The following is a 12,902-nucleotide window of genomic DNA, read 5'->3' on the forward strand; positions in this document are numbered from 1 at the left end:
AAACAGAGCTAAATATAGCAGCCAAAGCAAATAAGAACACTTTAATTTGATTACTGGAGCAGATAGATGGCTGGTTAAGTTGGTTGATAAAGTATTTCTCGCTGATGATGTGGCATCAGCATAAAGAAACCCTTTAGTAAGCTGCATAAGATGACATACTGTTGTATTTTCAAGATTGATAGGTTATATGACTGGAAAAAAAGTCCAGATACAGATGTAGCTGTTACCTTAAAGAAGCAGAAAAAGAATACAAAAGATGAATTTGAAGAACGTGCAAAAGCTATCATAGTGGAATTTGCAAAACAGGTAGGTTGGAATATTCAATGTTCTGTGCTTAAAAGTGCTAGTGAAGAGGTGTGTGGTGGTGTGGTTTGTTTTGGGTTAGTGTTTTTGTTTTGTTTTGTTTTTTCCCTGTTCCTCAAAACGACTTGGAATATCAAGAAAGCATCTCTTCTGACATATTGGTGTTAACCTCTTAAAAATCAAACTTTGTTGTTTTTACATTTTGCATAGTTTTAACTGCTCCTTCCTTAATGCTGGTTTGGAGAAAAATAGCTAATTTCTGTGCTTGGTCAACGGAGTCATGAATAGCAGTTGAGGTTTTCTGTCACTGTTCTCTTTCTCTTTGGGAATAGCCTGAGAGAATCCCATCTGTCTCTTTCTCTTGGATGCTGGCAGGGTATGAATCACATCAGTTCTGGGAACTTCCTCTGTTGGTGACATAAAATGCTATCTAGAAGCTAGATGGGGTAATTAGCCTTGTAGAATTATTCCATACTGCTTCCCAGTGTGGATTGAGGCTTCAGTCCACACTTGGAAGCAGTATGGGATAATTCTGTTCCATAGCATGCTGTCGTTAACAGTGTTGGCTTTTTAAATTGGGATTTTAAAAATGCAGTGGCATTTGCCTGGGGTTGAATGTTACTGTCAGTACTGATGTGTATTTGTGCTTTTCCCTATGTAACTGTTAATCCTGATTGCAGGGCTTGAACGCTGCCTTGTTTTATGAGAATAAGGATCCCCGCACTTTTGTTTCTCTTGTACCTACCTCTGCTCACACAGGGGATGGCATGGGCAGTCTGATAGCTCTTCTGGTTGAGCTCACACAAACCATGCTGACCAAGAGACTGGCTGAGTGTCAGGAGCTGAGAGCTCAAGTCATGGAGGTAATACAGCAACCCTTTCATGAAATTCATATAGAAATTCCTCCCTTCCCTGCATCTTTCCTTCTGGTAAAAACTGTGTGTTTGCAGTGCTTAACTTTTTTCCCCTTTCATTCAGGTGAAAGCACTGCCAGGCATGGGCACGACCATAGATGTTATTCTGATTAATGGACGTCTGAGAGAAGGAGACACCATTATTGTTCCTGGGGTAGAAGGTCCTATTGTGACTCAGATCAGAGGTCTGCTGCTGCCTCCTCCTATGAAGGAGCTGCGAGTTAAGGTATGGCAGCTGTTACTGTACTGACATTTAGAACCAGGAAAAAATTAAATCAAGCTTTATAAAAAGAGAATGTAGTAGAATGTGGTTATAATAATGGTATCTAAAGGGGGCTTCAACGGGGATGCAGGGGAAATCTGGTGTCTTTTTTGAAAATGTACTTGTATGTTCGTGTTGGGGTGTGTGTTGTCACAGCAGTGACAAAGAGAATGATCAGGGAATTACCTTGCAGTGAGGATTAGGGTGTGTATGCTTTAATAAGGGATTCAAGTATGTGGCTACATGTGAGAGGGAGATGCCCATCTCAAATGGAAACTGTAGTCTACTGGTACAGCAACTTCTGAGTTAAAGTTATATTAGTAGAAATGGTTTTTTAGTAACAAAAACCATATATACTTACATTTGAGAAAAGTGAACACATGAGTTTCTAGGGCTGGTTGGTGAGTGGCAGTGACCAGGACTTCTGCAGAATCTGCAGCCTCTTGGTGCTTTCAAGAGTTGTAGGTTCTGCTGCCCTTATTAGCCTGAGGAGAGGCCCTGAATTTAAAATCCTTCCTGCCTGGCTTTCCTTGAAATGAGGAGACACAGAATCAAAAGGCTGTAAATAAATTAATATGTATATTAAGATTAATGCATGCAGTTCAAAGATGATGAAAAGAACTGCTTTGATGTTTCCTGTTTAAAAGGGAAGGAATAAATGTCTGCACAGACTTGTTTTAAGGCAAAGAAAACCATATAGATAACCTAGGTGAATGTAATAGGATAAACCTTTCAGGTTTGGGAGCCCTGAGCAGGGGAAGTAAACATAGGGTAGCTGTTGGGCTTTTTGATGCAGGCAGTGAGGATACATTTTGATTCAGCTTGTTCATGTGGAATTGTCACCTTTGAAATAAGACCCAGATTCTTGAAGTGGAGGGCTAAAGGATAGAGGTTTGCAGGAACAAAGTGCTTATTGAGAAGGAAGCTACCTTGCAGCTTTAAGAAAAGGATGGGACATCCAAATAAAAAATTAGGAAACAAACCAGAAAATCCTTCCAACATCAATTTAAAGATCTTCAGAAATAACTGGTTTTGTTATGTCTTAGAGCCGTGCCCTGAGTGTGACATTTGTGAGGTTCCCCTGGATGGGGAGAGAACCTGGGAAATTGTACATGGAATTAAGCACATGAGAAGGCTGGATGGCCTCCAGTGGGAGAGTGAGACAGCCCTTCCTGCAGAGAGGCTTGGGCTGTGTGTCAGCTAAGCTTTAGTGTTTTTGTTAAGCTGTTGGCATCTTCCCATCACTTACCTAGGGGGCTGAATTTGTGGGTCTTATTAGTGAGTAGATGCCTATTGTTGCTTGCTTTTTTCTAGTACACGTTCCTTTTGCCCCCCTTCTCTGCTTTGAGATTTCCCTGTGCCCTGCCCACCTTGGCAAAGGTGCAGGGGGTATCTGAAGGGAGAGGAGCAGGAGGACTGAAAGGTGCAAGTGCAAAGCAAAGACAGTTGGGAGCTGCTGCACTTCACTGCTCCCTGCTGTGTTGTTCTGCTTCTCAGCACAGAACTCTGTGCTAGTGTGTATATTCTCTTTTTCAGAACCAGTATGAAAAGCACAAAGAGGTTGTTGCTGCTCAAGGTGTGAAGATTCTTGGGAAAGATTTGGAAAAAACCTTGGCTGGTTTGCCATTGCTTGTAGCTCATAAAGAGGATGAAGTCCCAGTCCTCAAGGTGAGGTGGCTGATGTTGAACTACAACACACTGAGGGTAACTTGAGCTCTCTGGTGGTGAAACTCAAATGTTGAGAGCTCAGTTTGCAAATAACTGGGTTTTTTGGTTGTTTTAAAAACTGTTCCAGTAACATGTTTTGTGCCCATGTGAAGCTTTGGTGGTGTGATATTTTTAGAATCTTGACCATTAGTTTTTTTCCTGATATTTTGCTGGGGTGTCTCTGCTGGTAGAATAAGGTTTGAAAATAAGTATCATGGCATAGTTTGGCTCTGTTAATTACTGATTTGGTATTTGTAGTAAATTATGGATATATTCTAATCAAATTATATTAGGTACATATCTACTAGTGGAGTTCTGCAAACTCTCCTAATTGCAAAGCTAATTTAAGACCTTTGCAATAAATTTCTTTTGTGACTTTCATGTTAAAAATGGTAGAGGAAAGGATGTAGCTATCCTAAAGTCAAAACTGCTCTGTGTGTTTTGCTTCTCCAAAGGCAGAAAGTTAGTTTGCTAATTTACTTTGAATTTACATGTTGCCAATTTACATGTTGCTAGTTTACTTTTAATCATGGTCTTCCTTTAGTCTTCTGTCTATTTATTTGTGCCTTTTAAGGGAGGTTAAACTTTTGGGATGTCCACAGACCTTGTTGCTGGGTCTGTACGAGTATGTAGTTCAAGTGTACTACTGGTAGTAGATATACAATGGCTAAAATTCAGTGTCAAAACCCATTCATCTGCCAGAGGAAGACACTTTCGTGTTTGAGGTTAGAAGGCATAGGCTCTAAAAAAATGTGGTTTTTTTCACTTCTCTAAAAGCAACAAATTGGCTTTGCTGCTCTTGCATCCTGTTTGGTACCCAGGCCTAAAGAGTGTTCAGGACCCTTTCCAGCTCGTGGTTTTAGGTGTCAGCTTTTGTCATTGACCCCCAGGCAGCCAAGGCATTGCCACACAATGTGAGCCATGTGTTTGCTCAGCCTTGCCAGCAGAAACTTGTACTGCTGGGGAAAGTGATGTGAGGTCTGCAGAGAAACGTTACCAGCTCTGAAGGTGCTCAGTTTTATATGATCATCTTCCCACAAAATCCTCAGGTCTAGTTCAGCTCAGGCTTCTCTAATGCCAGAAACAGTCAGTGTCTCACAGGCTGTGTATGATTTACACTGCAGCTCTGTCCCTTGGGACCTATCACCATGGCTGTTGCCTGTTTTCAGCAGCTCATGAACAGGAAGATTTTGTACCCTGAGGCATAAATAGCAATAGAACTAAAACTTGTTTTCTCTCCTTTTTTTTCCCTAAAGGATGAACTAATACATGAACTGAAGCAAACACTGAATGCAATCAAATTAGAAGAGAAAGGTGTTTATGTCCAGGCTTCTACTTTAGGCTCTTTAGAGGCATTACTTGAATTTCTTAAAACATCAGAAGTGCCAGTAAGTACTACTGTGCTTTGTCTGATGCCATTGATTCTGTGTTTAGTCAGTAAATGTTTCCTTTTCACTCAGAGATTAGTGACTTGATTTTTGTGGCTTTCTTCAACAGTATTCAGGAATTAATATTGGTCCTGTCCATAAAAAAGATGTAATGAAGGCCTCAGTGATGCTGGAGCATGACCCACAGTGAGTACTGTGCAGTGCTGATAAATGTGCAGTGGTGCTGCAGGCTGCTCTGGGGAGCCCTGTGCTGAGCTCTGCGCTGCTGTTCCTGCAGGTACGCCGTCATCCTGGCGTTCGACGTGCGCATTGAGCGGGACGCGCAGGAGATGGCCGACAGCTTAGGAGTTCGCATCTTTAGTGCTGAAATCATTTATCACTTGTTTGATGCCTTCACAAAATACAGACAAGATTACAAAAAGCAGAAACAAGAGGAATTCAAGTAAGTATAAGCAATTGTCTTCTGGGTGTTTCCCAAATAAGTGTCTCTTATTTTAGTATAAATGAAGCTCTGTTTAACTACTTGTTTCCTTATTACTTGGCATATGGTTCTGATGGAAAGGGAGGAGAGGAGGAAGATGGTAGGACGATAAATTGATAGTTTTCAAGAATTCAGTGCTCCAGTCTAATTGTTTAGGTCTGGATTAGGCCTAGTGAGGTGAGAGCTGTGAAAGTTGTGCAGCAGATGCAGGATTCAGCTAGAACTGTTGTGTAATATGGACTGTTTTTATTACAGTTTGCTTTCTGTATTTGGCTTCTCTTCCTAGATTGTGGCAGATGGGTTAGTCTTACAGAGTTAAAAAAACAAAACTAAAAGGATTTGGATTCTATTGTTTCATGTTCATGTGATCCCAGTGTAGAGGGTTTAATTCTGACTGCAGTAACATGAATATGTAATAATTCAAGGATTTGACCCAAAATTAATTTTTGGTAACATGTGTCATTGGGTGGCCTTCAGTAAAATAAGGACAATCAAAATAAATGTTTAGTTTCATATTGATCCTAACTTGAGTTTGTTTAGCTCAGTTTTTAAATGTATTTGTTCACTTGGCAAAAAAACCCCTTGACATTCTGGAGTTCAGGCAACAACATTTCTATTCCTGTGTTCATGTGAGGCTATAATTACACTGTAAAATTACTACTCCTTTGGTCTTGGTCTAAGTTGAGCACTCAAGCCTGTCAAATTAAAATCCATGCCAGGCATGAATGATTATTACTCCCTGTAGTTCTTGAAGAACAGGTGTGGACTAGAATTAGCAAGACTGGAAAAGAGATTTTTTCCTGCTTTTCTCCAAGCAACACCCCTGGAATGAATGCCTAAGATGTGTGGGAGAAGGCAGAGTTGTTAATGATACACTGGAGCAGTGGATGTACCTTTCAAAGTGCCTTTTCTTGTCACCTTCCAGGCATATAGCAGTGTTTCCATGCAAGTTGAAAATACTCCCTCAGTTCATTTTCAACTCTCGTGACCCAATAGTGATGGGTGTTGTGGTTGAGGCCGGCCAGGTGAAGCAGGGGACTCCCATGTGTGTACCTAGCAAGAATGTAAGTAAGGGCCTCGTCCCACTGCATGTTTGATCCAGCTGGTACTTCCTGGGATGATGCTCCTTGGAGTGCTTGCATGCTTTTCCTCTGCACAGATTGCTGGTGGGAGATGAGGGTCAGACCTGCAGATCAAGTCTTTCTTCTGGTGCTCAAATATTTCACTGCACTCTGCCAGAAGAGTTGAGCCCTGGAGCAGGGCACAGGAAGTGTGGCTGGAGGGCACCTGCCAGTTCTGTGCTGTGGTATTGAGTAATGGGCACAATTGTCCTACCTGGTAGCTAAAAAGGGGGATAACCAGCTCTTGACATTTTAAGGGCTAACCAGTTGATATCCCAGATGGGCTGTGGGAGGTTGGTGTCCCTGCCCTTGCAGGATGGAGCACTTGCTGAGCTGTACATTTGGCTTGCCTGTGCTGAGGTGGCCACACTTCCTGCAGCAAGTCTGTGCCTCCAAACAGGAGTTTAGAGAAGGGTGCACGCACAGAGGTTTGGTGGATGTGTTACAGCTGCTTCATTGTATTACAGTTTGTTGAAATTGGAATAGTCACAAGTATTGAAATAAACCACAAACCGGTGGATGTGGCAAAGAAAGGCCAAGAAGTTTGTGTTAAAATAGAACCTATTCCTGGGGAATCACCTAAAATGTATGGACGACATTTTGAAGCAACAGATATCCTCGTCAGCAAGGTAAGAGCAGTCTCTGTTTGTGGAAAGGCCTTAGGACAGAGTGGCAGCTTGCCTGAAGTGAAATGTAGCATGAAGCCTCAGAAGGCTCCTCCCCTCCTCAGGGGAGGAGCCTTCTGTCACAGACTGACTTTCACTGGGGAGGGTGTGTGTGGCATCGTGCAGCCCAGGCCTCTGGAGCTGTGGTGTGAGGTCTGTAGTGGTGCCCCTGCAGTAGTGGTGCCCCTGCAGAGGCCTGAGGAAGGAGGTGCTGTGGCTGCAAAGACCTTGCAGCTCAGAGCACCTGAGAGGGCAAAATGCCACACTCACTATTGCCAGCTGTTTGTACACAGAGCTCAGCAGTCCCCCAGGGCACCACAGCCTGTCCTGAAATTGCACAACGCATAGCAGTCCTCCAGTTGCTCTGACTGTGGGGCACTGGGCTTGAATGAGATGATCCTTTGCTTCATCTTTTGCTGTTGGAAGTGAAGCCACAGCTCTCCACCTTCCCAGCTGCTTTAGTCACTGTGTCATAGGACACCTCCTGCCACACACGTGCCAGGGTGTGTGCCCAGAAATGAAGGGCCAGCAGGGCCTGGGATAGGGACAGGCTGGGGTTGCTGGTCCTGTAGGCCCTGGTGGAAGCAGGAGACTCTCCAGTTCCTGCCTTACTGTCCAGCTGCAGCCCCTCTAGCCCAGATAAGGGACATGGTGTGAGGAGAAATGAAGGGAAACAAATAGGTTGGGTCATTCAGCTGCTGGGCTTAATGAAGCAAACAGGGGCTTAGAATGAGTTCAGCTGATGTGCAGATTGCCCTGACTTCAGAGTACCTGTTTGCAGTGTGCTGCTGTCAATTCCTGTGCGTTTCTGATGGGCTTGTCTCGTGTGTTACAGATCAGCCGTCAGTCCATCGATGCTCTGAAGGACTGGTTCAGGGATGAGATGCAGAAGTCTGACTGGCAGCTTATAGTAGAACTGAAGAAAGTGTTTGAAATCATCTAGATAACTTTTACAGCAATGGGGAGGCAGGAATAAACGCACTCTTCCTGTTACTAAAAAGTTACCAACAAAGTCCTGTATTGAAGACAGTGTTGGATATATGTTTGGGAGGAAAATATGTGGATAAAATGTTTTCCATGAGAAACCAAGAAATTTACACTGGTTTGACAGTGGTCAATTTACATGTTCCCATGGTTCCAATGTGCCTGTTCACCTCTCCTACTACCCCTCCTAATACTGGCTGCTGTTTTAAAGTTTGCCCTTCCCTCTCTTACACCTTCCTTCCACCCTTTTTCCCTCCTTCTCTCCAAAATAAAATAAATTGAATTTTTATTACAGAACTAAAGCTCTTTCACTTTTATACTGATGAGAGCAGTACTGCAGTATTTGATTAACCAAGCTTCTGCAGACTTTGTGATTCTTGGGACATTTTTGATGTAAGAAATACTTCTTTATTTATGCATACCTCTTTCCTTGACTTTCTTTTCCAACATTCTTCTGCTTTGTGCCTCTAGAGTTTTTTTTAATAGAAAATTAGGCAATTGGGTATCTCTGTATTTGCTTTGTGTGAAACAATTGTTGTAAAAGCATAGCTGCCCACCTTTTACTGCTTGTACAGTTCATGGAAGTCAACTGTAATCATTATAATGCAGAGCCACAAATAAAGGAGATGGACACAGCAGCCCATTTGTTTTACAGTTTGCTTCGGTAATCCAAATTTCACTTCATGGGCTGTGGCAGGTGTGGAAAGGCCAGGCAGGGCCCCTCTTGCCTCCCTGTGCTTGGCTAAAGGGCAGAGGCTGTTCCAGCAAAGGCGTTTCCTCCTCCGAATGCACTTCCTGGTGCTCAGGCACAGGAGGGGCAGGCACCGAACTGCCGAGGTCAGAGCAGGGATCTCTTCTCCAGCTGCTGCTCAGGGTGTGAGCTCCTGCCACCAGCTGCCAGCCTGGAGCTGTGACTGTGGACCTGCATCACAGCTGGGGCGCCACCCGACACCGTGGACTGACCAGCTCCAGCGTGGATGTTTGTCATGTTTGACCAGGAGCCAGTCTGCAATCCCAGCATTCTCCTGCCCCCCTTCCCCTCTGCCTCCCTGCCCGGCATGACAGCTTGATGGATTCTTTCTGAGGCTGTCTCTGGGTAACTCACAGCTCATGCTGATGGGAGCAAAACAAACATTCTTCAAAAGCACAAGCTGAAACAAAATTGAGGATTATTCATGCAGCTGAGATTTTTAGTGTTTAAGATATTTACAAGAGTTTAACATTCAACACGCAGTTTGATCAGATTTCTTCTGTCACTTGGATTACTTTTTTGGTTGAAAAATCTGAATGTTTTGATTGAGACTATGTCGACTCCATTACAAAAGAACATTTAGTAACTCACCTCCTTTGCAAATGGAATTTAACTTTCTGGATTTTTTTTGTTAAGACTTTAAACTTGCCATTGAAAAGGACCTTTTCACTATGGTTGGTGTGTGGTGCAACTTCCCATCAGTGGGTGAACACAATGATCAGAGAGAGGAGACTGCATTTAATTGTTAAAATTTTCTTTTGCAAACTATGCAATCATGAAAACTACACTAATAAAAAGTTCTTCAGAACACAGATGTCAAAAGACTGTGGTCAACGTATTCTTCTTTGTTCCCTCAAATCCATAAGGGTGTTCTTCCCATAGGTAAAATCTCCAGGAAACAGATATGCTCCTTTGGCAGGCTCTTGTTCTGGAACTTAAAGCAGCCTGACAATTAATGCCGAGTCCTTTTAAAGATGCCAATTGTACGTCTGTCTGAGCGCCAGTTCCTCAAACCTGACTGGTAAACTACCTGCTTGAATTTCAGCAGTACCTGCCTTGATGTGAGCAGCTATGTGCTGGTTTTTCTAAACCAAGGCAAAGAGAAAAAGGCAGCTTCAAAAGCAGGAACTGAAGGGGCTCCAAAAGACCCAGCCTAGAAACTAATGGAAACTTGAGAGGTCTTGGCTCAGACAATGTCCATCTCTCTCTAGACATGTGTTGATGTCTGGATGCAAGGGAATGAGCACCTTGAGGTGTTTATTCACATGGATCAGCCTCCCCAGCCTGCTCAAGGTCCCTGCTGTCTCAGCCCTCCCCGGGCTGTGGGAGAAGCTCCGCTCCCAGCGGCACCACTGGGGCCTGTGCTTGGGAATTGCTCTGTACCGAGGGGCCCAGCACTGCAGGGGCCTCTCACCAGTGCTGAGCAGAGGGAACAGAACAAGCTCCTGCCTTGGCTCCTGGGGATCCTCCTCCTGCAGCCTGGCAGCTGCCTGTGCTGTGCCGAGCAGGCCCCTCCCTCCCTCCCTCCCTGGGAGCAGACCCTGGCACCTCTGTGCTGAACTTCACGGAGGTCCCAGCACCCCCCACCCCCTCAGCCCATCCTGTGCCATCAGAAACGTGCTGAGGCTGCACCGCCCCATTGCCCAGCTCCTTTACAAAGGGGATGGATAGGATGGAGCTGGCACTACTTGGGCCTGGCCCCTAACAGGACATGGTACCACTCACCACCATGCCCAGTTTTCAGTTAACTTCTCTCTCCCCAGCCTGTTCTTCATCAGCTTCTCCCTGAGGACAGTACAGGAGATCTAACAAAAACCCATACTGAAGTCAAGGGAAGTGACATCTCCTGCCCTTCCCTCATCCGTCACCTGGCTGTAGAGGTTGGTAGCTCTCCCAGTGTGTGGCAGGAGGAAGCCAAGGTCACAAACTAAAGGTAAAACCCTGCTGCCACTGCTGTGGCAGAAAGAACTCTCCAGCAGCAGCTCCTGCCCTCTGCTAGGCAAGGTGCTTCCATTTAAGCTAGTGGTGCAAATACTGCTCCAGGGTTGGCTCCAGCTTGCATTTCTGCTCTCAGTTCTATGCCCAGCATTATGTGGCACACTTCCCACCTTCCCCCTCCCCCATCTTCTTCAGCCAAGATTTTTCTTACCAACTTGGTTGTTGTCAAGTGTTCTTCATTCTCTCCAGGTCCCCAAACAGCCTTGTTCAACGCACTGGGCCAAGTACAACTGTGTGAGGCTGGTGCACACCTGCAAAAGCAGACTTGCCCAAAACATGAACTGCAGGGATGCAAGCAGGGACACAGTGATGGGATGGTTTATTCTGTCTCAGCTGCTCCCCACAACCTAGTTTGTTATGCTGCACAAAGGAAATGTGTGCCACAGGCTGGGGAGAACAGTGGTGCTTTACAAATGGCTCTATCTTGAGTAGGAGCAAGGCAGAGGACGGATGCTCCATGTTGGCTACACCCCCCCCTTCACAGTGCCACTTTGGGGTGACTTCCTCCAGAAGCATGTGAGAGGGGACAGGACACCCAAGGTCAGACAGCACCGGGGCTTCAGCTGACATCCTGGGTGCTTCAGGAGTGGCTGGGCCACCCTGGCTTGAATCTTTGAAGGGTGAAACTGAAAATGAACTAATATTCTTCCCTCATCTTAAAATCTGTAATAAAGTTAGCAAAGAAGAAACAAAAAGTGGCCAGGCGCCTGTACAGCAGCCTCCTCCATGTGCTGAGGCAGTGCCACTGTGTAAAACTGTGAAATGAATCAAAGCTGCAGCTTTAGTAAAAGGGGTTCACTATATTCAAACTGAAGCATCACAAAATAGAATCAGTACAAAAATATACATACAGTTCTTTATTAAACAACTGTAAACACTTCACTGTAAAAATCCATAAAACTTTATAAACAAACATTTTGTAAATAGATTCTATACTACAATAAAAGAATTTTAACACAATTATTTACATGCAATACTGACAAATTTGGCACTTTCTGAAAAGAAATGTACAAAACACTTTGTTGTTTAAAAAGAAATTTGAAATTATAAAAACTCAGGGCATTACTATCATGCACTTTGCAAATACCTCACAAGCACTTATGGCACAGCTAGCAGAGAGCTCCAGGCTCTCACCAAGCTCTTTACTACAAGTTCAGATAACTTTTAATGTGCTTCCGTAAGTTTGTTGTAAAACTACCTGAACATTGTCAAGAATGAAGTCAAATGCCATATTCCAAACTGATTCCACAGATGACTGCATTAACCTGAGGGGGAAAAGGAAGAAGAGGTTTAAAATTACCATTACAGAACCAGTCCTTTTTACAGTCACTTTTGGTCTTCACACTGGAAAACAAGATCACAACAGTTCCCCAGGGATGGAATTTTGATTCAGTCCTGGTAAAGCCCTCCCTCTCTACTTGGACACACCAAGCCTGACTTAACAGCACGAATTCCTGGTGTGAGCAGTGGCACAGCAGCTTGTGAATGCTGGCAGCTGGCAGTGGAGTGAGCCTGTGGATGAAGTGGTGGGCAACCTTCCACCAGCTGCATCCTGGGCAAACTTCTGAATTCTCATCTTTACTTCCTCATCCCAAGACAGAGATGCTATTTCTCAATTTCCAACAAATGCCAAGTGCAATCAACACATTTAAATAATAACTCAGAGCTTTGGAGGGTGTAACATCAGCACCACATGGGTGAGTGGGAACCCTTTGGGGAGACACTGCCATCAGGGCAGATCAACATCCAGGGACCAGGAATGGGACATTCTGACAATTCAGAAGTTTTATAAGGAATTTACTACACAGATTTCATCAAACAGTTCATTGCACTGTGTATTTTGCATTTCCCAAGCCTAAAAATATATAATACAAAAGCCCAGTGAACTTCCTACACTTCTGTAGTCTTTTTGGTGTTGATTCTTTTTGTGAAACATATTTGCAGATCTAAAACCTAGAAAGCTGAGCTCCATGATTAAGCTTTAGTTAGTGAGCAAATCATACATGGATTAAAACCTCATAAACTCATGGCAAGAGTAATAGGAGCACAACAACAAAGTAACAGGAATGCATTTAAAGGCTGGAGTGAGACAGAATCTGGATACAGACAGAGAATGAAATCGGGTCTAGAGATACCATGAAAAAATGAACAAAAACAGGATGAAGCAAAGGGACAGTGCTGATGAGAAGTACAATCTTTGTCTAGAAATTGTTGCCCAGAGAAGCTGGGATTCCCCATCCCTGGAAGTCTTCAAGGCCAGGCTGGATGGAGCTCTGAGCAACCTGGTCTAATGGAAGAAGTCCCTGCCCATGACAGGGGAGTTGGGCC

At 44.2% G+C, this 12,902-nt stretch overlaps 2 protein-coding genes across 4 annotated transcripts in view; one reads left to right on the top strand and one right to left on the bottom strand.

Annotated features, from left to right (window-relative positions):
* The window catches only part of EIF5B (eukaryotic translation initiation factor 5B), a 35,122-nt gene extending 26,480 nt beyond the window's left edge, over positions 1–8,642 (top strand). The window contains exons 15-24 of the mRNA XM_054271929.1: positions 175–306; positions 984–1,166; positions 1,282–1,443; positions 3,016–3,147; positions 4,443–4,574; positions 4,684–4,760; positions 4,852–5,016; positions 5,981–6,119; positions 6,644–6,805; positions 7,677–8,642. Coding sequence (XP_054127904.1) covers positions 175–306; positions 984–1,166; positions 1,282–1,443; positions 3,016–3,147; positions 4,443–4,574; positions 4,684–4,760; positions 4,852–5,016; positions 5,981–6,119; positions 6,644–6,805; positions 7,677–7,784 — 1,392 coding nt within the window. The 3' untranslated portion in view covers positions 7,785–8,642. The remainder of the gene's footprint in view (positions 1–174; positions 307–983; positions 1,167–1,281; positions 1,444–3,015; positions 3,148–4,442; positions 4,575–4,683; positions 4,761–4,851; positions 5,017–5,980; positions 6,120–6,643; positions 6,806–7,676) is intronic.
* A 2,813-nt stretch (positions 8,643–11,455) lies between these two features.
* The window catches only part of REV1 (REV1 DNA directed polymerase), a 54,374-nt gene continuing 52,927 nt past the window's right edge, over positions 11,456–12,902 (bottom strand). For all 3 annotated transcript variants that reach the window (XM_054272308.1, XM_054272309.1, XM_054272310.1), the window contains one exon: positions 11,456–11,839. In XM_054272308.1, coding sequence (XP_054128283.1) covers positions 11,728–11,839 — 112 coding nt within the window. In that variant the 3' untranslated portion in view covers positions 11,456–11,727. The remainder of the gene's footprint in view (positions 11,840–12,902) is intronic.

The sequence above is a fragment of the Melozone crissalis genome, unplaced genomic scaffold (genome assembly GCF_028551555.1).
Source record: "Melozone crissalis strain CALT ecotype California unplaced genomic scaffold, PUWL_Pcris_2 ptg000013l_1, whole genome shotgun sequence".
In the NCBI taxonomy this organism is placed as follows: Eukaryota; Metazoa; Chordata; class Aves; order Passeriformes; family Passerellidae; genus Melozone; species Melozone crissalis.